At 43.8% G+C, this 26,624-nt stretch overlaps 1 protein-coding gene across 2 annotated transcripts in view; it reads right to left on the bottom strand.

The window, feature by feature from the left end:
• Positions 1 to 580: 580 nt before the first annotated feature.
• impa2 (inositol monophosphatase 2) overlaps positions 581 to 26,624 on the bottom strand; it is a 56,504-nt gene continuing 30,460 nt past the window's right edge. For both annotated transcript variants that reach the window (XM_041190537.1, XM_041190536.1), the window contains exons 5-8: positions 18,750 to 18,858; positions 6,490 to 6,598; positions 3,947 to 4,098; positions 581 to 1,680 (exon numbers count right to left, since the gene is read on the bottom strand). In XM_041190537.1, coding sequence (XP_041046471.1) covers positions 1,538 to 1,680; positions 3,947 to 4,098; positions 6,490 to 6,598; positions 18,750 to 18,858 — 513 coding nt within the window. In that variant the 3' untranslated portion in view covers positions 581 to 1,537. The remainder of the gene's footprint in view (positions 1,681 to 3,946; positions 4,099 to 6,489; positions 6,599 to 18,749; positions 18,859 to 26,624) is intronic.

The following is a 26,624-nucleotide window of genomic DNA, read 5'->3' as shown; positions in this document are numbered from 1 at the left end:
TTGAGACTTGAAATGATATATGAGACAAGAATATAAAACTATTTAATAACGAACTTAAATTTTATTTCTATGCCTACAATGCATTTTCAGTAAAATTAATAAAACCCTGAAATACAAGATTGTTTAAAAAATAGGACTGTTTTAAAAGTAGTCTGAGTATGCCTCCATATACAGACTGCTAGACTATGCAGTGAAGACTGCTACACTCACAGTAATTAAAATGAATATCAGTTACAAAACATCTGGGTTTGGATTCAAACGTTTTGGGGGGTTGAAATTGATGTTTGACAGGAATGTACACTAACCAATCCAGAGCCTGTTTAGACCCCACCCAATGTTGTAGGGGAGATGGTGGTGTAGTGGTTATGTTACTAGACTAGTAATTCAGAGGCCCAGCTAATGTTCTGGGGACACAGATTCAAATCCCACCAGGACTTTAAATTCAATTCATAAATCTGGAACATAAAATTAGTCTCAGTAATGGTGACCATGACAACTATCATGATTGTTTATTAAAACCCAGCTGGTTCACTAATGCCCCTTTACTTGTTCTGGCCTACATGTGACTCCAGACCCACAGCAATGTGGTTGATTCTTACATGCCCTCTGAAATGGCCAAGCAAGCCACTCAGTTCAAGGGCAATTAGGGATGGGCAACAAATGCTGGACTTGCCAGCAATACCCACATCCCATGAAAGAATAAAACCAAGATGCCCCTTACCATTGATAATGGGCTGCGGGTTCATTATCCTTCACTTTGCTCTCCCAATAAAGACCTATTTTACCCTATTTAAACACCATGATAGAATTTTTAAAAATCTGATTCAACCAGTTTTCATGAGTTATGAAATATGGAAGGCCCTACAATTAAACAGAGAACAGTCTGTAAGAAAATGCACATATTAGACCTGACCTTTATTTTCTCCCATTAGTAGTGAATTCTTTTTGAATTTGTTGAAATATTAAATAAAGGATGGGAGATTAATCTTTTACTGAAATTTTACAGAATCACAGTCTTAGTTCCAGGTTTTTGCACACCCCCCATCACACTTCAATAAGTTACTCTGTCAGTAACAGCCTGGCAAATTTTAACAAGACTACGTGGGGGTGGGGGGGAGCCTAACTTGTCCATCAAGGAACTGATGGCAGTAAGTGCAATCCTAGCTTTACACTTCGTCTGATTTCATTCTCCTTTGAAGTCAGTGTAAAACCAGCAGTCCACTCAATTCCATGCACTCCAGTCCTCGCCCTACCAGTGAGTTAGGTTACAACTATCATTTATCCCCATCAGTCTGTCCAAACATTAAATGGTAACAGTAGAAAATTAGACCAACATAATTCAATAGAAGATGCATTGTTGATTCCTGCAGGGAGAGCGGGACGTTATTAGACCAGTTCACGGTGTTACTTCTTTTGTTATAAATCATAGCACAAAGTGCAGTGCGGAGGTCATAGCAGCTTGTCACTGTAAGTTATTTTTTAGATTCAACACTGTGATTCTGCTCCAGTTCCACCAGTGAACACTCGAAACTTGTCTTTATTTGGACAGTGAGTTACTTGTGCCTTCAGTGCCATCATCCCGCTCGTAAGCCACTGGCTGCAGTTCCTTGGCAATCTGACAAGCCATCTCAGGAGTGCCAGCTGCTACCACCCTCCGAGACATGAGGTCCAGTGGTCCTCCTAGAAACAAGATAACCACAACTGAACTCTGCTCTGTTCACAACTTTTCACAAGTCCATGTGACAATTGGATATTGTAAGCTTCAACGAGATAACACTGGTACATATATCAATCTGTTTGCTATTAACTCTCAATTTCTCTCATTGACTTCCACAAAGCAGTGGTATCAAGAACAGAAAAACTGGGAGGGCGTGAAGAATAAACAGATGCAAGTGATACTATTGACCATACGTGGTTGCAAAATGATCTGGGTCAAGAATCTGACCATATGCTAGCTACATATCTATGATGGTATTCATCACTCTCTCTCCATTCTGTCTATTCCCGCAAGTCACCCAAGAGTAAGAGCAAGCGGTCTACAAGCAGTGGCACAATTCACTTCTTCACCTGGTCTGACAGAGCAAGCCAGCACCCTATGTACTCACCAACACTCAGTTCAGTTCTGCTGCAATCACTCAGACTTGCCTCACCTTAGCCCAAATGTAGACATGTACTGAGTACTGCAGGAGGAGATGTGACAGCAACTGCCCTTATTTTTGATCATTTATGACACCGCCTAGTAAAACTGAAGTCAATGGGGCTGGAAAGGTAAACTCTCCAATAGCTGGAGTCCTACCTAATACAAAAGAAAACAATTTCCACCTACAGCCAATTATCTTTAAAAGTCTCCAACCAAGAAGATATTGACACATCATAACTGACAAATTTTCAGTTTGCTCTTTATGATGATCAGACATGGTTCCCATAGCGACACTTCTAGTAACTGCACCTCAGCAGAGCTAAATCTCAAGGATTTCCCAATATGCTGTAGATTAACCAGTTAAAACCTAACAACATAGTAAGCTCCCTGCTGCTTGTCCAGCTAAGATCACATTACCCATTAGGACACTGGCTTACAGGGTTTTTCTAAAGTAGAAAGGATCCCAGCACCCTTATTAACAAAGCCCTCTGCTTCCATTAGGGCCACTAATCTCAAGTCTTGATTGCTCCACTTAAGCAGCCAATCACTAACAGTTTTGCTTGCTATCCATTAGAAGTTATCAAAGGGAGGCATATTTGGAACTTCACTGCATTGTACCTGGAAACGGAGGGAATATGGGTTGGAGGGGGTCTCACTGGCTGGATATTAACGCTGAAGCGGGGTGGGAGTGGGAGCTTTGAGGCTAGGAAGATTGAAAGGATGGCTGCATGGGGCTGCAGTTGGGGGTGGGGGTGGTGATGAAGGAGAGGGAAGGAGAAAGGGAGGGATTGGAGAGCTTGTGTGGAGATCAGAAAAGTTGGGGTGAAGATTAGAAGGGTTAAGGGGACATTGAGGGGTGAAGGTTCCTTAGGCAGCACCTTCTAAAACCACTACCACCTAGAAGGACAAGGGCAGCAGATACATGGGAACATCACCACCTGGAAGTTCCCCTCCATGTCATTCATCATCCTGACTTGGAAATATCTCGCCGTTCCTTCACCGTCACTGGGTCAAAATCCTGGGACTCCCTCCCTAACAGCACTGTGGGTGTGCCTACACCACATGGACTGCAGCGGTTCAAGAAGGCAGCTCCCCACCGCCTTCTCAAGGGCAACTAGGAACGGGCAATAAAGGCTGGCGAAGCCCACATCCCGTGAATGAATTTAAAAAAAGCTGGTAAAACCGGGTTCAGCAGGAAAGTGGACAGGCACTTACCTCCTGGACCCAGCTGTCCTCTCGTCCTTTTGGCCATCGGGCTTCCCGAGTTCTGGAAAACTCAGCCAGCCAGGGCTAAATTTAAAATGGTGGTTAAATATAAGGCGCATAGCCTCGTTATAATATTTAAATTACCAACCCGCTTCATGGGGAGCAGCCTGGTTGCCTGTCACACCTGTCCAGCCACCATTAAAATTTTAACATCCCTCCCAAACCAAGCACTCCTACCTCTGGTGGGGGCTGGGGCAGGGGGAAATGGGAGTTTTAAAACACCCCAAGCTGTATCAGTTGCTGATCTCGGCTATGAACCGATGGGGCAACCAGCAGAGGGAATCTCATCTCTAGGCTTTGTTCACAATGCATCTCCTTTGGGTCGGCTCTAATACAGCATTAGGAGGGTCTCCTATTTTCGGTTGTGTGCGATTCAGGCTTATTAGGTAAGTGAGAGAACAGTCAAACGGTACTCTCAGGAAAAATATAACCAGTCGTAAAACATACTTCATTGGACTTTGAGATCGGGCTCAGAATGTTCCATGATAACAAATGGCAATCGGATTCCGGGATGTGCCATTATCAGCCAGCGACACCTACCTGCTGTATCCATCATGATCCCTCCAGCCTCCCTCACAATGACAGCAGCAGCAGCCATATCCCAGCAATGGAGGCCAAACTGGTAAAAGGCATCTACATCACCAGCTGCAACATGGCACAAGTCAAGAGCTGCGCTTCCTACTATCCTGATCCTAGGAGTCATAGAAGTTGGTTAGAAAAAACCATCAGTGCAATTATTGTCAAAAATATGCACAAATAAGATTGGCTTCACTGCCTTCCAAATTTCTAGGACCATTATTCTTACTTTAAAGCTATTGGAAAAATTAAGGTTTTAAATAAAGTAGGGGATTTGAGGTATTCTTGTGTATAGACGTGTTCAGCTGACTATCCAGTTTCAAACCATGGATGGTAAGGTGGGATCTTAAGAACAGGGTTATACATAAAGGTTATATGTTGGGCTGAGATTGTTTCTGGCCTCCATAAAGCTACATAGCTCAACCAAGTACAATTTACACGACATGGTACCTTTAAGATAGGGACAGTACCCCAAAACATTTAGGGAAGTGTAATCAGGGAAAAATCATCACTATTTAGGAGGGGTAACTCAAAAGCTTGCTCAAACACATGGGTTTTAAGGAGTTTTTCTTGACTTGTTCATGGGATGTGGACATCGCTGGCTCAGCCAGCATTTATTGCCTATCCCTAATTGCCCTTGTTCAGAGGACATTTAAGAGTCAACCATTTCACTGTGGGTCTGGAGCCACATGTAGGCCAGACCAGGTAAGGACAGCAGACTTCCTTCCCTAAAGGGCATTAGAGAACCAGATGGGTTTTTACAACAGTCAGCAATGGTTTCATGGTCATCATTAGACTTTAAATTCCAGATTTTTATTGAATTCAAATCTCACCATCTGCTATGGCTGGATTCAAACCCGCATTACCGTAGGTCTCTGGAATACTAGTTCAGTGACAATATCACTTTGTCACTGCATTTCCATTAAAGAAAGAGAGGGAGGTAGATAGATGTAAAGTTTTGGAGAAGGAATTCCACAGTTTAGGGCCCAGACAGCTGGAGGCATGGCTGTAAATGATCAGGTAAAGAGCATGTAGGAAAGCACAGGAGGGTCAGAATTGGAAGAACGCAGAATACTGAGTGTCATCAGGCTGGATAAGATTCCAGAGATAGGAAGGGAAGGGGCCGTAAAGGATTTGAACATGAATTTGAGCATTTAGCATCTGAGGCACTAGAGGACTTGGAGCCAATGTAGATCAGTGAGTACATTAGCCATATGCGAGTGGTACTTTATAAAGATTAGGGCTTGGGCAGCAGAATTTGTAATCGGTTAAAATTTATGGAGGATTGAGAAAAGGGAGGCCAGCCACTGATATATAGTCAAGTCCAGGCATGACAAAGGGTTTTGGAAGCAAGAGATGTCCTGGCCACAACTTGCTAGGTAAGAATAGAACAAGGCAGTCCAACTGATGTGCATATCTGAGGAGGTCCATTGAAGGAGGATGGTGTGGTCGGGCTTGTCAACGTCTGCAGGGAGATCGAGAAGGATGAGGAACAAGCACAGGCACAAAGGATAACGTCTGCAAATTTGATTTGGGCTTTTACAGGCTGCGCCATGGTCACAATTCTTGACAGATTCAAACAAAGGGTTGCAGGAAAGGTGTGTATGAATTTGGGAGGTGACAATACATTCAACAACTTTGGAGAGGAAAGGGAGATTGGAGTTGAGGTAGAATTTTGCAAGAATTGAGGATGTCGAGGGTTGCTTTTAGAAGGGGTGATGATAATGCCTTACCGAGTTTGAAAGGGATGGGGACAGTACTTGAGGAGAGAGAGCCATTTACAACATCAGTTAGCATGGGAGCCAGGAGGGACAGTTGGGTAGTCAGCAGTTGAGTGAGAATGAGATCAAGAGACCGAGAGGTCACGGACAAGATGAGCTCAGAAAGTACATGATGGAAAATAGTAGAGAGTCAAGAGGAATAAGCTATAGGACACGTCAAGGAATAAGACCAAAAAATTAGCAAAATACACAGCAGGTCAATCAACATCTGAAACAGAAAGACAGGTTACTATTTTGGACAACATCTTCAAATGTAAAAAATGTATTCCATTTGTAGACTATTGCTAACCTGCTGTGTATTTACTGCTTTGATTTCTGATTTCTAATATTTATTTCTATTAAATCTGCCCAACTTCTGCTTTGTATAAAAATACACAGAATAGAGAATGGAGAAGTGATGCAGGCATGATGGCCGCTTTCTGTGCTGTAGAATCATTTTGTTCAAGAGGAGAAAAGCAGTAAATGGTGCAGAGTCAATAAAAATTTGGAATTTAATCTGGGCACTATTTAAGTGGTATTCAAGACAAAACAGCTTAATTCTTGTTTATACTTTCTAAACCCTTGAATAAATTATAGTTTTATTTTTCATACCTAAACATCTCAGATTTTATCCTTAATATAAAGGGTTCTGCGATAATCTTTAAATCAATTACCATATCTTAAAAAAAAACTTTTTACAGCTCTTTTGAACATTGCTTAATAGCTGCATCACTTCAACTTTCTTACCCATGTGCCGGCACCTTTAGCAACCTCTCCATGTTATTAAACAGCATCTTTACTGCCACAGGATCCCGAATTGAGCCAAGTTCAGTTAATATCAGAGCCTTTGACAAGTCTGGAAGAGAAGACATCAAAATTGTTCAGCAAATTTACATTGGTCCCAGTCAGAAGCAGCATTGCCAAAAAAAAAGAGACCGACTCTCCCTCCCTGATTACCATTTCAGCCAAAATCTAACACGGGTTATATCTGAAGAGGGGAGTGGTAAAATGTGAAGAAATGCTCTCTTACCAGCACAACATCCCTCATTTTGCTGATTATTTTTTTTAAATGTATTACATGGTATTTACAATACAGAAACAGGCCATTTAGCCCAAATGGTCCATGGTCCCGACAAGCCTCCTCCCATCCTCTTTCTTCCTCTATTCCTATATAAAGACATCAATGCTGGGAAAATAGTGAAATGTAATTTCCACTGGCATAGTAAACACAGTATTTACCTTTATCTTTACATACAGATTGGTGGGGGGGGGGGAGCCGTGCCGGTGACCTCAGGTGCTCCACACGCCAGTGGACCAATGGAAGCCCTTCCATTGAGAGAGGCCCACACCAGGTACCCAGCCAGGCAGGTTTGCCTGCGAGGGCAGCTGGCGCTTGGAGTGGGAGGGGTAGGGACTCTCCTTAACAGGGTCCCCACAAGATGTAGCCCACACGCCCCCCACTCCAAGGCCCCTTCCCCCAATGGCCTCTCCTGCCCCCAACACTTACAAAATCGTGGTCTAATGCTGGCCACTTGCTCAAATCCTGAGTGCTGTACCAGCAATATGGCCAATGTCCCTGGTGGTACTGGAGAGCTGCCTCTGATTGGTCGGCGGCTCTCTAAAGTGGAGCTTCCTGTTCTTCTCCTGGGTGCGATCTTCCCTGATTTTTTAGCCAGGGATGGTGGGAGGAGGGTGATGGGAGGAGGGTGGGGGGGGAAGGGGGTGGGATGCAGTGGTTGTGGGAGAGTGGGTGGGTGGAGGTTGGAGACAACGATGCCTGTAAAGTCCAGCCCAGAGTCATTATAGCACAGAAAGAGGCCATTCAGACCATCAAGTCCATGCCGGATCTCTATAGGGCAAACAGGCCATTCCCCTGCTCTATCACCACAGCCCTGTAAGTTGATTTCCCTCAAGTGCCCATCCAACTTACTTTTGAAATCATTCATTGTCTCTGCTTCCCCCACCCACACAGGCAACAAGTTCCAGGTCATTACTCACTCACTGCATTAAAAAGTCTGTCCACACATTCCCCCTGCAACTCTTGGCTTCTTCAACTGAAACTTGCAGCTAAAATCCCTCATCCCTGGAACCATTCTGGTAAATCTTTGCACCCTCTCAAGGGCCCTCCTAAAAAGCGTGGTGACCAAAACTGGACACAGAACTCTCATGGCCTAAGTAAAGCTTTATAAAGGTTCAACATAACTTCCTTGCTTTTGTATTTAATACCTCTATTTATGAAGCTCAAGGTTCGATATGCTTTGCTAACTGCTCTCAGTGAAGCAGTGTGTTGTATGTTGTCCCTGCTGCCCACCAGTTCCTATGAGATTCACACTCGTCTTGACATTGGCTCCAGTGTTCTGGAGGTGATGCCGGTAAGTTAATGTACAGTCAAACGTGATGCCAAGAAATTTTGGCAATGGGTCGTGGGCAAGTGGTTACCAATAGAACTGGACATGAAGTTCTTCCCTGGCCTTCAAGTTGTCCAGGTGGCAGGCTAAAACAACAGTCCTGGAAATGCTTGGTCAAAGTCTCCATTTTCTGAAGTAAGTTTCCAGAGAAACAGATCTTCAGTGAGTGTTTTCTCAATGTCCTGAAGTTCTTGGCCCTGGAAAGCCAGGGCTAAGTCATCAGCTTATGTGAAGAGATGTGACTTTGTGAGGTGGAGGTCACTGCTATCTATGCTGAAGACAGCCAGCGCGAGTACAGCTGCTCAGCCTGCCTCAGGAGCCAGTGGTGGATATCGGTCTCCGGGAAGGCATGGGGATTATTTCTGGGATGTTGAGGCCAACACAACTCAAGTGGCTTCCTGTGCTGTAAAATATTGAACCTCATGATGTCCGCAGGAAAAATATCCTCCTCAAAGAACACCACCAGCTGAAGCACTCCCATTGACACGGGACCTCAAGAAAAAACCCCATAAACTCAAGTGAAATGCTACAGTCCCTACTCCACACCCTACAAACTGACAACAGCCCCAACTTGCCTCCTGAATTACTGCAAACATCACCAACCACAACCTGACAAATGACCCGAGTGACAAAGTCCCAGGTTTCAATCCTCCACGGATAATCTGTACAACCCTCAGCCTCTGAGGACAGGCCAGGGAAGATGTGGCCACTTGGTCCACAAGTGGAACATGAGGAACAGCTCAAATTGTGACTGTGGCCACCCAAGTCAGACCATCGCCATATACTGAATTTCTGTCCAAGAAGATCCATTCCTGGTGGCATCGCACTGCATCAGCTGAAGCCTTTGAGTGAATTGTTAACCTCAACATCAAACTATAACTGCTTCCACAACCATACAAATAAAAAGAAAGGCTATCAATATGTCCTGCCACCTTCGAAGACTTATGCACATGAAAACCCTCAGGTTCCTCTGTTCCTGTACACTCGTTCGAACTGTGCTATTGAGTCTTTACAGTATTGCCTCTCCCCCCCCTTCTACCAAAACACATCACCTCACACTTCGCTATTAAATCCCACCTGTCACTTGCCTGCCTATTCTGCTGGCCTACCATGACTCCAGTCGATTGGTATCATCGACTGTCTGCCACTCCTCTAAGTTTGGTGCCATCAGGAAATTTTGAAATTTTACTCTGTATTCCAAAATCCAAATAATTTATAGATATCAAATCATGAAGCAATAGCCCTAACACTGATCTTTGGGGGCACCACTGTCTATCATCCTCCAGTCCGAAAACTAACCATTTACCACTACTCGCTGTTTTCTGTCCTTAAGCCAATTTTTTATCCAAGCTGACACTGACCCTCCTATCCCTTGAGCTTCAATTTTGTTGACCAGCCTTTTATGTGGTACTTTGTCAAAGGATTTCTGAAACTCTATATAGACACCATCCACTGCATTCCCTTCATCAACTTTCTCTGTTACTTAATCAAAAAAAAATCAGGTTAGTCAAGCACAGTCTGCCTTTACAAATGCATGCTGATTCGCCTTAACTCACTCAAACCTTTCCAAGTGCCTGTTGATTTTTTTTCCCTTGATTATTCTTCTAAAATATTACCTACCACTGATGCTAGGTGGACTGGCCTGTAGTTACCAGGAATGTCCTTATGCCCTTTCTTGAATAAGAGTATTCTCATCTGTCACTCTCCAATCCCACAACTCCTCCCCATATTTAGGGAAGATTGGAGCATTACGATAAACACTTCCACCATGTCCATCCCAGCCAACTGGGATATGATCCATCCGGGCCGGCAACTTATCCACTCTAAGCATAGCCAGCCTTTCCAGTACCACCTCCTTCTCAATTTTCACTCTATCCATTACCTCTACCATCTCTGCTTCTGCTGATATTTTGACAGCAAAATCTTCCTTAGTAAACACCAAAAGAAGGAGACCAATCCCAGGAATGAAAGGCTTAACATATGAGAAACGTTTGAGGACTCTGGGTCTATACTCGATGGAGTTTAGAAGGATGAGGGGGGATTTGATTGAAACTTACAGAATACTCAAAGGCCTGGATAGAGTGGACGTGGGGAAGATGTTTCCATTAGTAGGTGAGACTAGGACCCAAGGGCACAGTCTCAGAGTAAAGGGAAGATCTTTTAGAACAGAGATGAGGAGAAACTTCTTTAGCCAGAGAGTGCTGAATCTATGGAATTCATTGCCACAGAAGGCTGTGGAGGCCAGGTCATTGAGTGTATTTAAGACCAAGATAGATAGGTTCTTGACTGGTAAGGGGAGAAGGCGGGAGAATGGGGTTGAGAAACTTATCAGCCATGATTGAATGGCAGAGTAGACTCGATGGGCCGAATGACCTAATTTCTGCTCCTATGTCTTATGGTCTTATTATTCTAGCCCTGCCTTACATCTCTAAGCCTCTTTGTCCCTAACAGCACACACTCCACCTATTATTACCCACTTACTATTTACATGCTGGTAAAAGACTTTTGGACTCCCTGTTATTTTAACTACCATTCTATTCTCATATTCTCTCTTTGCCGGTCTTAAATGTCTTTTCATGTCCCCTCTCCATTTATTGTATTTGGCCATGTTCTTAATTGAAGAATGCATCATACACCCTCTTTTTTGCTTCATCATATTCTCTACCTCCCTCATCATTCAAGGAATATTGATTTTGCTTCCTCTACCTTTGGCCCTAGTCTTTACCCAAAACATCTCCTCCTTAAATAATCACCCATTGTTCTGTTACAGTTTTTCCTGTCAATCTTTGGTTCCATTTTACCTGGGCTAGACCCTCTCTTTTCTCATTGATGTTAGCCTTCTTCCAGTTTGGACATCCCACTGTAGATTTTTCCTTGCTCTTTTCCATTGCTAATTAAACCCTATGATGTAATGATCACCTTTATCAAAGTGTTCTCCCATGGACACTTGGTCCACTTGGCCCATCTCTTTCCCCAGCACCGGATCCAGCAATGCTTCTTTCCTAATTGGACCGAGAACATACAGATCAAGGAAGTTCTCCTTGAACACATTTCAGAAATTCCTCTCTCTCTTTATCCTTCACTCTAACACTATCCAATTGGGTAACTTAAGTCCCCCAGTATTACCACTCTGTAGTTCATGCACATCTCTTGTGATTTCCTCTATCTCTCTCCCTCTCTTTCTCACACTATTTGGAGGCCTATAGAATATCCACAGTAGAGTAATCATATCCTTTTTGTTTCTCAATTCTAAGCAAATGGATTCTGTCCTTGCCCCATCAAGGACACCCTTCCTTCCAACACCACAATGCCTTCCCTATTTAGTGCTTCCACCCGCCTCCCATTTTCCCTTCCCTATACTGTATTTTATGAACACTTTGTATCCTTGAATATTAAGCATCCAGCTCACCATTTTTCAAGCCACATTTCCATTATTACCGCTACATCATATTCCCACACTGTTACTTATGATTGTAGCTCACCAAATTTATTCACCACTTTGAGCGTTTACATACATGGAAACCTTTGTTCTCCTCGTAGTCCTTCTTAGTCTCCTCCTATATTATATGGTACTACTTCCTTCTCTAGCAGTATCCAACATATTTACTCCCTTTTGCACCTTATCCCTCTTTTCTACTGCCGTCCTCCTGCCAATTTAGTTCAGACCCTCCCCACCCACAGCAGTGAACCTCCTTATGAGAATAGGGGTCCCGATCCTGTTAACATCACAAGTTAGAAGTGTTAGCTCGTGAGGCAGCTGACGTCTTTTTCCATTGTAAGACCTCAACAATATACTACTAGATGATTTTCTCACCTAGTGAAGAAAAAAGGCCTTGAAGATTTGCAATTCCTCAGATGCTGAAGCAGTCTGTGCCTGGATTGGGGTTTGGGCAAATAAGTAAAATTCATCTCATACAGGTGTCAGGCAGTGCCCATCTCCAACAAGGGAGAATCATAGCAACAACCCTTATTATCATTGCTGAATTCCCCACTATCAACATCCTGGGGCCGGGGTGCAGTGAGGGCCACTACTGACTGGAAACTGAACCAGACCAGCCACATAAATACTGAGCTACAAGAGCAGGTCAGAGGCTGGATATTCAACAGAAAGCAACTCACCTGACCTCCCAAAGCCAATCCATCATCTACAAGGCACATGTCAGGAGTGTGATGGGATACTCTCCACTTGCCTGCAGCTCTAACAACACTCTAAATGCTCAATCCCATCTGAGACAAAGCAGCCCACCTGACTGGTACTCCAACCATCACCTTAAACATTCACTCCCTCCATTACCAACACACAGTGGCAGCAGTGTGTACCATCTACAAGATGCACTGCAGCAACTCCCCAAGGCTCCTTGGACAACACCTTCCCAATCTGTGACCTCTGCCAATTAGAATATCCAATGGCAACAGATTCATGGGAACACCACCACCTGCAAGCTACACACCATCCTGACTTGGAACTATATTGCCGTTCTTTCACCATCGATGGCTCAAAACCCTGTAACTCTGTAATTGCCCTGTGAGTGTACTTACACCACATGGACTGCAGCGGTTCAAGAAGGTGGCTCACCACCACCGCTTTCTTCTTAGGGCAATTGGGAATGGGCAATAAATGCTGGTCTGGCCTGCAATGCCCAGATTCCACTTAGGAATAAAAAAAAAGACAGTTTAGAATGCTGTTGGAAAACAGAGCAGTGACAGCACTGAAACAAACCGTGGGAAGGATTTGACATTTTGACTTCATAGCGGAGGCAGAGGAAGCATCAGAGTCCGAGAACTAAAAGCCAATTGTTCAGTGACTTATTAACACTTCAATAGTTAGATTCATAATAGATTAAGGACTGTTTAAATTTAAACAAGTTAATACAAAAGGGCAATACATACGAAGATACGAATTAGGAGTACGGCTGTTCGGCCCTTCGAGCCTGCTCCACTGTTCAAAAAGATCATGGCTGATCTGACTGTGGCCTCAACGCTGCTTTCCTGCCTAGTCTCAATAACCTTTGACTCCCTTGTTAGTCAAAAATCTATCTACTTCTGCCTCAAAAATATTCAATGAACCTACCGCTCTTTGGGGAACTCACGATCCTCAGAGAAAGAAATTTCTCCTCATCTCCATCTTAAATGGGAGACCCCTTATTTTTAAACTGTGTGCCCTAGTTCTAGGCTCTCCCTCAAGGGAAAATATCCTCTCAGCATCTACCTTGTCAAGCCCCCTCAGGACCTTATATGTTTCAACAAGATTGCCTCTCATTCTTCTTAACTCCAATGGATACAGGCCCAGCCTGTCCAACTTTTCCTCTTAAGCTAACCCCCTCATCCCAGGAATCAGTCGAGTGAACTTTCTCTGAACCCTTCTAATGCAATTACATGCTTTTTTAAATAAGGAGACCAAAATTGTACACAGTACTCTATAGGATAGTCAGCATGGTTTTTCAGATGGAGGTAAGGGATAGTCAGTATGACTTTGTCAGAGGGAGTTCATGCCTAACAAATTTGATTGAACTTTTTGAGGAGGTGACCAGGTGTGTAGATGAGGGTAGTGCAGTTGATGTGGTTTATATGGATTTCATCAAAGCCTTTGACAAGGTCCCACATGGGAGACTTATAAAGAAGGCAAATGCACATGGGATACAGGGTAATTTGATAAGATGGATTCAAAATTGGCTTAGTTGTAGAAGGCAGAGGGTGATGACAGAAGGATGCTTTAGTGACTGGAAGCCAGTGTCCAGTGGCGTACCACAGGGATCTGTGCTCGGTCCCCTATTATTCGTCATTTATATAAACGACATAGATGACTATGTGGGGGGTAGGATTAGTAAGTTTGCGGATGACACAAAGATTGGCCGGGTGGTTAACAGTGAGGTTGAGTGTCTTGGGCTACAGGAAGAGATTGACGGGATGGTCAAATGGGCAGATAAGTGGCAGATGAAATTTAACCCTGAAAAATGTGAGGTGATACACTGTGGAAGGGGTACTTTGACAAGGAAGTATTTAATGGACGGCATGACACCAGGAAGTTCTGTGTCCATAGATCTCTGAAGGCAGAGGGGCACGTTAGTGGGGTGGTGAAAAAGGCATATGGGACACTTGCTTTTATCAATCGAGGCATTGATTACAAAAGTAGGGAGGTCATGTTGGAGTTGTATAGAACCTTGGTGAGGCCGCAGCTGGAGTACTGTGTGCAGTTCTGGTCACCACATTATAGGAAGGATGTGAGTGCACTGGAGGGGGTGCAGAGGAGATTCACCAGGATGTTGCCTGGGCTGAAACATTTAAGTTATGAAGAGTGGTTGCTTTCAATGGAGCAGAGAAGATTGAGGGGCCGACATGATCGAGGTGTACAAGATTATGAGGGGGCTTGGGCAGGGTGGATAGGGAGCAACTGTTCCCCTTAGTTGAAGGGTCAGTCATGAGAGGACACAAGTTCAAGGTGAGGGGCAGGAGGTTTAGAGGGGATGTGAGTAAAAACTTTTTTACCCAGAGGGTGGTAACGGTCTGGAATGCGCTGCCTGGGAGGGTGATGGATTCGGGTTGCCTCACATCCTTTAAAAAGTACCTGGATGAGCACTTGGCACGTTATAACATTCAAGGCTATGGGCCAAGTGCTGGTAAATGGGATTAGGTAGGTAGGTCAGGTGTTTCTCACGTGTCGGTGCAGACTTGAAGGGCCAAAGGGCCTCTTCTGCACTGTGAGATTCAGTGATTCTATGTGAGGTCTCTGAACTATAGCAAAACATCCCCAAAATATTCCATTACCTTTGCAATACATTCCATTTGCCTTCCTAATCACTTGCTGTACTAGTATACTTTGTGATTCATGTACCAGGACACCCAGATCCCTCTGTCCCGTACAGTTCTGCAACCTCTCTCCTTTTAGATAATGTGCTGTTTTTCTGTTCTTCCTGCCAAAGTGCGCAAGTTCACATTTGAGGGGCCCCATTCCACATGAAGTGTTGGACAAGGCAAGAAATCATGCCTCCATGAATCACCAAAGCCAGTACATTGAACCTGCTCTGTTGATGTCGCTCTGCTTCATACTTTAGCTATCTAGCTAACCAATCCCCAGAAACGGCAGATCTATTAACACTAGAAGAAATAAATGCTGTACTAAAAAATTATGTGGGACTGAAATTTCTCGGCCCCACTGAGATGGGATTGGATAATGGGGTTGGATTCCCACCTCCAAGGGTCTTGCCCAGGAGACGGTGGCAAAGAAAATTGCCAACCCACTCCAACAAGCCAATTACACAACTTAAGGACCTGACAAGGGCATTTCCCAACACAGACGGGATCTTCCTGTGTGCACCCCCAGCAGACAGGAAGGAGCTATACAGTTTAGACAGGCTGCACCTGAACAATGCTCGGAACAAGGTCCTAGCTGAAATTGGATTGTCGAAAGTACTTTAAACTAGTAAGGAGTTGAGGGGGTTGGGGTGTGTAGAATTCAATGGAATTGCAAGCAAACCAATGACAAGAAGAAATATTGACAGCAAAGATTAGAAAAAGAGATAAAGATAACAAATATTCAGGGAACAGAAAGGTTATCGGAGTTTAGATTAAAAGGAGGTGGTAGCATAGCAACTATGTCACTGGACTAAGATTCCAGAGACATAACTTCAAATCCCATTAAGGCAGCTGGGAGAATTTAAATTCTATTAGTTAATAAATCCAGAATAAAATGCTAGTCTCAATAATAATAATCATGAAACTAATGGATTCTCGTAAAAACCCATCTGATTCACTAAGAAAGGTCATTGACCTGAAACATCAATTCTGTTTCTCCCTCCACAGTTGCTTCCTGACCTGCTGAGCATTTTCTATTTTTATTTCTGGTCCTTCAGGGAAGAAAGTCTACATTTCTTTACTTGGCCTAATCTACATGGAACAAATAAAGAAAAACAATAAAAGTGCCTGACATAAAAGAGCGGGAATGATGAAAAATAAGGCCATATTAAATTGCCCGTCTACCAATCTACAGCAAAGCAAAAACAAAATGTGGGAGTTAGTGTTGATAATCTCAAGTGACAATATGGATATAACAGGGATAATGGAAACATGGTCGCAGACAAGATTGGCAGTTAAATAGTGTGGGCTATACCATGGTGGTGTGGCTATGTTAATCAGAAAAAACACAATAAATGTACTAATTGAGATGAGCCAAGTCAAGTAGGCATGGATGAGCATCTATACAGTAGTGAAAACAAAGTTTGAGATTATGATTGCGAGAGATATAGATAGTGAAAAGAGGCAGTTAGAGCGGGCAGGGGCTAGTATGGGCTATAAAGACCAGAATACACCAGTTGGGCTGAGTGGCTTGTTCCTGTTCTGTAGATTCTGAGTATGTGTTGGGTTCCTACGACATGAAAAGAAATCCAGCATTCTATGTTCAATATTTTATTTGATTTCTCTTTTAATGGATTTTCTGCTAAACCAAAAAGGAGTCACATGATCACGGGGTTAGCCCTTTGTTCTGGGGGATACCACCAGGAGTTACAAGAATAAAAGAATTCTTCCCTCAGCCATTGGAATCTCATGCCTCATTGTACAAACCCCTTGCAATCATCGAAAGCAGAGGAAGCGCAGGCAAACCGGCTCCCCAGCCAGAACTATCACAAAAGAGAGAGATCGAAACCCATTATATTGGAAGAGATGCTAATAACCATCTTGTCTCTCTCCTAAGGAGGAACAATGGAACTCTGGCCAGAAGCACAGAAACTGGTTGTTGAGCCACAATTAACCATTAATGCGACATGTCACATGACTCAACCCTCTGGCCTTTCTGGACAGTTTTAACATTACATCTTCAATCTCAGAAGTAGTCTGTTGTTTAACATCCAACTGGTGAACCACCAAGAAGCAGCCCTCCAGGCAGAACAACAGCCTACTCCTCGAGCCTGTCTCTGCTGGAAGATTTCCTATCATCACCTGCAGACCGACCCAGTCTCTGTGTACCTACTTCATCTTGTGGTGTCAGAACCAACTGTAAAGTGAATTCTACAACTCTGCTCTTCAGCCAGCTGAAATTGAACTGCTACTTGAAAGAATCACTCATTGGACTAATATTCATTTCTGTGGTTGTTGCACTGTTACTACCCATAGTTGTAAAACTCCTTCTTCTATTCCCTTCCCACCCCTTTAATGTGTGTGTATGTGTGTGAGAGAGAGAGAGAGAGAATAATAATAATGTAACTTTGCTGTGGGTTATTAGTAAATTGGGTCACACAAACCAAGGGTTTGGGAAAAATACGCCAGAGCATACTTTTAAAAAATTCAAAATAGCTCCTGCTTATGGATAGGTGGTGAAAGGAAATAAGTACTATTTGCCTGTATCTCTCCTGTCTGCAACTGTATGTCATTTAATTTTTAGCATTTTAATGTTTAAAATCTTCTCCTAGGATTACCAGAGTAGCATCTGTGACATCTTACAACAATGAATACTGAATGTTATCATGGGTGATCCTAGCTATGAGCCTCAGTTATATTACTTGTTTTCCTCTTCTGTCTTGTCACAGAAGTATCTACAGCAGGATTTTTGTCTCATATTCCAATGCCTCATTTGCTGACGGTTACCTTTATAGAGATAGCTGCGTACTTTTATCTTTCCACTCATAATCTTGAGTTGTGCAGTGGTTTGAGACATCAATTTGCCAGCACACAATGTCATAACACTTGTCTGTGCTCGTGATTTAGTGAGTTACCAATCTCCCATGATTGAAAATTCCCTCACTGCTCTCTCTGAAATGTGGAAAGTCAGTGTGTGTGTGAACGTTACATTCTCCTAATGGCTAGTTGAACTCATACGCTGCTTATTCTGGACAATATCCTGTCTGCAATCAGAGTTCGCCCTCCATAAACTTGAATTCCTCCAAAACGCTGCTACCACATCTTAACTTGCATCGAGTTCCATTCGCCCATCATCATGTTCCTGGTCCACTGCCTGCAAGTTCCCCTCCAAGCCACACACCATCCTGACTTGGAACTATATCGCCATTCCTCCTCCTTTAAAGATTCTCCTTAAAACTTACATCAAAGACCAGGTTTTTGGCAGCCTGTGCTAAAAGCTCAGTAGGTCAAATTTAATTGGATACTGCCTCTATGAAGAGTCTTGGGACATTTTACAATGTTAAAGGTGCTATATGGATGCAAGCTGTTGTACAAAAACCTGCACACCTTTCACTCACGTCATTGCCAAGTTCACTGACCTCCTCTCTAGCCTATACTCACCACTCCTCTAACTCAGGATTTATTGCTCTTCTTGCACTCTGCTGTCAGATGTTAATCCTCTAAGTTACTACGCCCTACCTTTTTACTCTCCTTCTATCTGTGCCAATCTTTCTGCACCCATCCCTGTGAAGTGCCCGGAGATGTGAGATGCACTAAGATGGTGCAGAATAGGCAATAGCATCTGGGAGTAGCACATGTGAATGGGGTGGGAAAAGAAATACATGGATGAGGAAATGACCAATAACTGACCCATTGTCAAAAGCAATTCAATTGCTTTCCTTTTGCTTGTGCCATGAATTCAAACTCTATTCAAATGGCCATTTCACATTTACATCGGAAAATATGAGACAGAGAAAGTTAACAAACCTGTCTGATTAGATGCCTGAAGTTTCTGCCCATTACAAAATGCTCCATGACCTTTTCTGCCAGTATATAACTTCTCTTCAACACAGCTATAAATTACACCAAGTTCAAGCTATTGAGAAAGAAATGGGGGAAAATAATGTCATCAGCAACCTGGGGTCCTTCAATAACAACATGTATTTATATAGCACCTTTAACATAACAAGGTGCTTCACAGGAGCATTATACAACAAAATATGAGTCTGAGCCACATGAGGAGATATTAAGTCAGATGACCAAAAGCTTGGTCAAAGAGGTAGTTTTTAAGGAGTATATCAAAGGAGGAAAGCGCAGTACAGAGGTGGAGAGGTTTAAGGGGGGTATTCCAGAGTTTAGGATCCAGGCAACTGAAAGCACGCCCACCCATGTTGGAGCGACCAAAATCGGGGATGCACAAGAGACCAGAATTAGAGGGGTGCAGATATCCTAGAGGGTTGTGGGGCTGGAAGAGGTTACAAAGATAGGGAGAGGTGAGGCCATGGGGACATTTGAAAACAAGGGTGACAATTTTAAAATCAAGCTGTCGCTTGCTCGGGAGCTAGTGTAAGTAACAAGGGGGGTGGGTCAACAGGATTAGGTGCAAATGAGGACACATGCAGCAGAGTTTTGGATGACCTCAAGTTGACGGAGGTTAGAACGTGGGGGGTCGGCCGGGAGTGCGTTGGAATAGTCATGTCTAGAAATAACAAAGGTATGGGTGAAGGTTTCAGCAGTAGATGAGCTGAGGCAGGAGTGGAAGTTGGGCAATGTTACAGAGGTGGAAATAGACAGTCTTAGTGATGGCATGAATGTGGGCTCAGAAGCTCAGCTCGGGATCAAAGAAACCGCCAATCTGGTTCAGCCTCAGATAATTGCCAGAAAGAGAGATGGAGTCAGTGGCTAGGGAGTGGAATTTGTGGCAGGGGCCTGAAGATAAAGGCTTTGGTCTTCCCAGTAATTAATTGGAGAAAATTTCTGCTCATCCAGTACTGGGTGTGGGACAAGCAAACTGACAATTTAGGGTGCGTGGAGAAGCTGAGAAGTGGTGATTAGCTAGATCTAGATGTCATCAGTGTATATGTGGAATCTGACATTGGACTTTTGAATGACAGGGTGACATGTAGATGGGAAATAGGTGGGGGGCAAGGAGAGATCTTTGGGAGATATCAGAGGTAACAGTGTGGGTATGGGAAGAGAAGCAATTGCAAGCGGTTCCCTGGCTATGATTAGACACGTAGGAATGGAACCAGGTGAGTGCAGTGCTACCCAGCTGGATGGTTGGAGAAGGAAAGTGTGGTCAACCCTGTCAAGGGCTGCCGGTAGGTCGAGAAGGACATGGGGAAATAGTTTACCTTAGTCACAGTCACATCGAGGGTAGTTTGTCACTTTGATATTTAGTTTAGTTATTGTGGTGGGGCCAAAATTCAAACATGGAGTTCCGAGAAGGATGGACACGAATTTGGGAAGTGACAATGTGTTCAAGGACTTGAGGAAGAAGGGTGGGGGTGGGGGGTTGGAGGCAGGGCTGCTGTTTGCAAGGATCATGAGGTCAAGGGTTGGTTTTTTGAGGAGACGGGTGAAGACAGTAGTTTTAAAGCAAAGGAGGCAGTACCTGAAGACAGAGAATCGTTAACAATATCGGCAAAGATGGGGACCAGGAAGGGAAAATGGATTGACAGTAGTTTAGTAAGAATAGGGTCGAGAGAGCAGGAGATGGATCTCATGGGCAAGGTGAACTCAGGGAGGAGATGCTGGGAGATAGGAGAGAAACAAGAGAAATACACAAGTTCAGAGCTAAGGCAGGGGGCAGTTTTCAAGGAAGTTTTGCCTGGTGGGCTAAAGGAAGGGAAGGAAGTGGCAAGGGCAACTGATCAGATGGTCTTAATCTTAGTGACAAAAAGGCCCATGAGCTCCTCACACTTGTTGTTAGAAGTGAAAGAAAGAAAGGCTTGCATTTATATCGTGCTCTTCATAACCACCCAGCATCTCAAAGCATTTTATAGTCAATGAACAATTTTTTTTCAAAAAGTGAGTCACAGCTGTAATGTGGGAAAAATGGCAGCCAATTTTTGCACAGCAGGCTCTCACAGACAGCAATGTGTTAATGACCAGATAAACTGTTCTTTTGAATTTGATTGAGAGATAAATAGGGGCCACAACACTCTGAAGTAGTGCCACGGTATCTTTTACAGCCACCTGAGCAGGAAGATGAGGTCGAGGTTTAACATCTCATCTGAAAGATAACACCTTCAACAGTGCAGTGCTCCCTCAGTACTGCACTGGAGTGTCAACCTTGATCTTTGTGCTCAAGTCCTGGAGAGGGACTTGAATCCAGAATCATGTGACTCAGAAGCCAGAGTGCTAGGCAGTGGATAGGAATTTAAGAAGATGCTTTGCATTGGAGTAGAGCAACTGGGATTACCTTTGCATTCCAACATGATCCTGGAATAGTGAGCAGTTTTTGCACAAAAGTGCAGGACACAATGATGCTTTAGCAGTGTGTGTAAACCGCAAGCCAACATAGTCATTTGGAGTGAAAAAATTATTTTTGGAAGTGAATGAAGGCAGAAAAAATATCATTATTTAACACTAAACTCCTCAAAAGAAATAAAATTTTAGAAAATACATTAATAAATTTGGGCAGGAGAGAAACAAGATGCAGATATTTTAACTCAAATACCACTCCTGAACTCTCAGCATTGCTAGTTCTTTAGGAACGCATATATACTTGTGTATATTTCTCAACTCAAACTTTTGGAACTGGCTCTTGCTAAAAAGAGGATTTGAATTTATATAGCACCTTTCATGACATCCCAAAGCACCTTACAGCCAGCCTTTAAAAACTTGATGGGTCAAACAGCCTCCTTCTGTGCTGGGATGACTCAATGACTATATACACTATAGTCACTGTTGTATTGTAGGAAATGTGACAACCAGTTTTTACACAGTGAGGTTCCAGAGACAGCAATGTGCTATTGGCCAATCTGTTTTTAAGGTGTTAGTTGAGGGATTGAATATTGGCCAGGATACCGGGCAGACTTCCCCTGTTCTTCCTCAAAATAGTGCCATAGGATCTTATACGCCCACCTGAGAGGGAGGAAAGGGCTTCAGTTTAACATCTCATCTGAAAAAACAGCACCTCCAAAAGTGCAGCATTACTGAAGTGTCAGGCTGAATTTGATGCTCAACTCACCGAGTGGGTAATGAGCCCACAACCTTCTGACTCCGAAGCTAACCACTAATCCATGGCTGACATTAAGGGGGTGAATTTAATGGCGGTGGGGGAGTCTATTGCTGTCCCTCTGCATGCCTCCCACCATTAGAAAAGTTGGTCTCAAACTGGCCGCCTGTTAAAAAAAACCGTCCGCAGCAATAATACGCTGTGGGAGTGGCCCTCACAAACTCAGTGTGGGACTCCCGCCCCTCAATGGAAGGAAGTCCCACTCTTGAGAGCTGCGAGCCAATCTGACTGGCTGGCAGCTCTTGCCATCCCAGCAATACCAGGACTCAGTAGCGGGCGTACCTGGGAATGCAAACACAGAGAAAAAAGCGTGGATTCCAGATTCAGCTAAGTCCAGGATTTCTGGGCAGGGAGAGTGGTGGCGATAGTGGGGTGGGGTGTTGGTTTTGCACTTTGGAGGCCGGAAGTTGGGAGGGAGATACAAAGTGGGGCTTGTACCATCCTGTGGAGAGGTGTCTGCTCTCTGTCCAATGCACTCACATCCTTACTATAGTGTGGCATCCAGAACTGTACACAATACTCCACAAAGGAGGTACCCTCTTTCCGTCTTGCTTTTACACCGCAGTTGGCGAAAAAGTGGCCTGCCCATTCTCGCCTACCTTCCACTGCCAACCATGTTATGGTGGTGGAGGTGGAATTGGGTCTTTAATTGCCCCTTAACTGGGCAATTAAGGGCCTCAGAAGCCTAAGGGTAGGCCAGGGAGCAGGACAACTTGTCAACCAATGTATTATAGGGAACAGATTCGGGGTAGGCAGGAAGGCAGTGGGCTAACCACCTGTCATATTTTATGTAACTCCCTGCCAAAAGCACACCCAGCAAGGCCGTGTGGGTGGGTGGGTGGGTTGTGTGTGTGTGTGTGTGGGGTGGGGGGGGGGGGTGTTGTGCAGTGAAATTCACCCCCAGGACTGCCACTCCTTAACTCTTTGTTTTGTACGGTATCAAAACAATTCTTCTTGGCTTTGAGAATTTCTAATCCTTTTATCAGACACACAATATGCACTTCTGGCACAGCAAAGGTGGGCTGAATAGCCTCCTATGTAGTAAATTTTTTGTTTCTAAGTTACCCTTTGGCCTTCTAATTTTGCACCTTGTTCTTATAGAATTTTGATTCCTCTTCCCATCATTAAAAGTATATTGAGGTGATTCCACAATCCTGTGCTTTCAGTCAGTAAACTATACTCAGAAGGAGGGAGACAGGCAAAAGGCAGGTCGGCAAGACTTTAACCTTGATGTGCCAATCACGTCCTCATGAATGCAGCTCCCCACTGAGGATCAGCTCGATAATCTATTTTTAAAATCCATTTTCTACTTCTTCTCATAGGGCCATGATTGGCTCTCATGAATTCTTAAACATCTACATTGTCCCATCTCCACCTTGCTTTGAAAACCCTTCTGAATGGATTTCTGCCTGATCTTGTTTTCATCCAGGACTCCCTTCCATTTCCATCTTCCACTTCAGACCAACACCCAGCCTTCTCACTGAGAAGCTGTCATATCCACAAGGATCATAATAGAAACGCAAGTTACTACTTTACTCTTGGACCTAGCCCTTAATGAAAGGTGGGGGGGGTCTTGTGACGCAGAGGCAGCATCCCAACCTCTGGGCCAGAAGCTCTGGGTTCATCCCACTTCAGGTCTGGATGGCCACTAAAGGTGTCTAATATGGTCAAACAGGTTAATTGTCAGCATGTAAATCCTTCCAAGATGCCTGATGACAGGCAGGAAGAGTGGGAGAATTTCCTGGTCAGTCATACTGCAGTACTTGGTCAAACATAATCATGGACCAATCCAATGGAAGTCCATGGTCACCAACTCTTAGGGCATTGTACAGGGAGGAGCAGAAGGAGCCTTTAAAAAGCTTCACTACACAGTAGTCACCAGAGTCCACGTTCACTGAATTATTACAGCCATTCTGCCCATCATGTCTGCACCGGTTCTCTATATGAGCATTATGAATTAATGCCATTCTCCTGCCTTTTCCCCATACCATTGTATATTGTTTCTATTCAAATAATCATCTAATGCCCTTTTGAATGCCTTGACTGAAGCTGCCTCCATAGCACTTCCAGGTAGTGCCTTCCAGACCCGAATCACTCGCTGTGTGAAAATGTTTTCTCTCACATCACGTTTGCTTCTTTTGCAAATCTCACTCTCAATCCTTTTACGAGCGGGAATAGCTTCTCCCTATCTACTCTATCCAGCCCCCTCATGCTTTTGAACACCTCTATCAAATCTTCTCTTAGCCGTCTCCTCTCCAAGGAGAACAGTCCCAACCTCTCTAAACTATCCTCATAACTGAAGTTCCTCATCCCTGGAACCATTCTTGTAAATCTCTTCTGCTCTCTCTCCAATGCATTCACATCCTTCCTATAGTGTTGCACCCAGAACTGTACACAATACTCCAGCTGAGGTCTAACTAGTGTCTTATATAAGCTCAGCATAACCTCCCTGCTCTTGTATTCTATGACCCTATTAATAAAGCCTAGGATAGTATATGCTTTATTAACTGTTCCCTCCACCTGTCCTGCCACCTTCAATGATCAATCACATATACACCCAGGTCCCTCTACTCCTGCACCCACTTAAGAATTGTAACCCTTATTCTATATTGTCTCTCCATGTTCTTCCTACCAAAATGCATCACCTCGCACTTCTCCGCACTGAACTTCACCTGCCACCTATCTGCCCACTTCACCTACTTGTCTATGTCCTCTTGAAGTTCCACACTGTCCTCCTCACAGTCTACAATGCTTCCAAGTTTCATATCATCAACAAACTTTGAAATTGTCCCCTGCACAGCAAGATCTAGATCATTAATAAATATTAGGAAAAGCAAGGGCCCCAATACCAACCCCTGGGGAACTCCACTACAAACCTTCCTCCAGCCCTAAAAAGATCCATTGACCATTAATCTCTGTTTCCTATTTTTCAGCCAATTTTGTATCCACGTTGCTACTGTCCCTTTTATTCCATGAGCAATAACTTTTCTCACAAAAAACTGCGGATGCTGGAAATCCAAAACAAAAACAGAATTACCTGGAAAAACTCAGCAGGTCTGGCTGCATCAGCGGAGAAGAAAAGAGTTGACGTTTCGAGTCCTCATGACCTGTTCTGTTGAAGGGTCATGAGGACTCGAAACGTCAACTCTTTTCTTCTCCGCCGATGCTGCCAGACCTGCTGAATTTTTCCAGGTAATTCTGTTTTTGTTTTTAACTTTTCTCACAAGTCTGTTATGTGGCACTGTATCGAATGCCTTTTGAAAGTCCATGTAACACCACATCAACTGCATTACCCTCATCAACTTTCCCTGTTACCTCTTCAAATAAATTCCAGCAAGTTAGTTAAACGTGGTTTTCCCATAGGAAATCCATTCTGGCTCTTCCTAATCAATCCGCATTTTTCCATGTGATTACTAATTTTATCCCGAACAATTGTTTATAGAAGCTTCCCCACCACTGAAGTTAAACTGAATGGTCTGTAATTGCTGGGCTTATCCTTACAACCTTTTTTGAACAAGGGTGTAATGTTCGCAATTCTCCAATCCTCTGGCACCTTCCCTGAGTCCAGGGAAAGCTGAAAGATTATGGCCAGTGGCCCTGCAACTTCCAATCTCAATTCCTTCAATATCCTTGGATGCATCTCATCTGGTCCTGGTGTCTTGTCAACGTTAAGTTTATTGTTACCGACAGTTTATCCAACACTTTCTCCTTATCAATTTTGAACCCTTCTAGTGACAGAATTTCACCCTCCCTCACCGTGGCCTCGGTAGCATCTACTTCCTTGGTAAAACAGATGCATGATATTCATTTAACGCCTCAGCCATACCCCCTGCCTCCAGTCTATGTGGTCCATGCGTATATCCCCTTTTTGGCCCCTAATCGGCCCTACTCGTCCTTTTGCCACCCTTTTACTATTTATGAGCCTAGAGAAGACTTTGAGATTCCTCTCTATATTGGCTGCCTGTCTTTTCTCATAATCCCTCTTTGCTTTTCTTATTTGCTTTTTCATCTCTCCTCTGAACCTTTTGCATTCTGCTTGGTTCTCAATTATATTTTCTACCTCAGACCGATTACAAGCACACTTTTTCTTCTATGTCTTAATTACTATCTCCTATTTCATCCAGGGAGCTCTGGACTTGTTTGCCCTACCTTTCCCTTTTGAGGGAATATACCTTGACTGTGCCCGAACCATTTCTTCTTTGAAGGTAGCCAATTGTTCAGGTACAATTTTCCTGCCAACCTTTGGTTCCAGTCTATGCGGCCCAGCTCCATTCTTGCCCCATTGAAGTCAGCTCCTCCCCAGTTAATTATTCTTACCTTGGATTGCACATTTTCCTTTTCTACCATCATTCTAAACCTCACAAAACAATGATCTCCTAAATGTTCCCTCACTGACACTTGATCTATTTGGCCCACCTTATTTCTAAGAACCAGGTCCAATAGTGCATCGTTTCTTGTTGAACTGGACACACACTGCTGTAGAAAATTCTCCTGAACACAATCTAGGAACGCTTGCCCCCTCCACCCTTCACACTATCACTGTCCGAGACTACATTTGGGTAATTAAAGGCCTCTTATAACTGCTCTATAATGTTTGCATCTCTCTGTAATTTCCCTGC

This window comes from Carcharodon carcharias, chromosome 6 (genome assembly GCF_017639515.1).
Source record: "Carcharodon carcharias isolate sCarCar2 chromosome 6, sCarCar2.pri, whole genome shotgun sequence".
NCBI classification, from domain to species: domain Eukaryota; kingdom Metazoa; phylum Chordata; class Chondrichthyes; order Lamniformes; family Lamnidae; genus Carcharodon; species Carcharodon carcharias.
The sequence above is the reverse complement of the archived record's forward strand: the minus strand, read 5'-3'. Positions and strand labels throughout refer to the sequence as shown.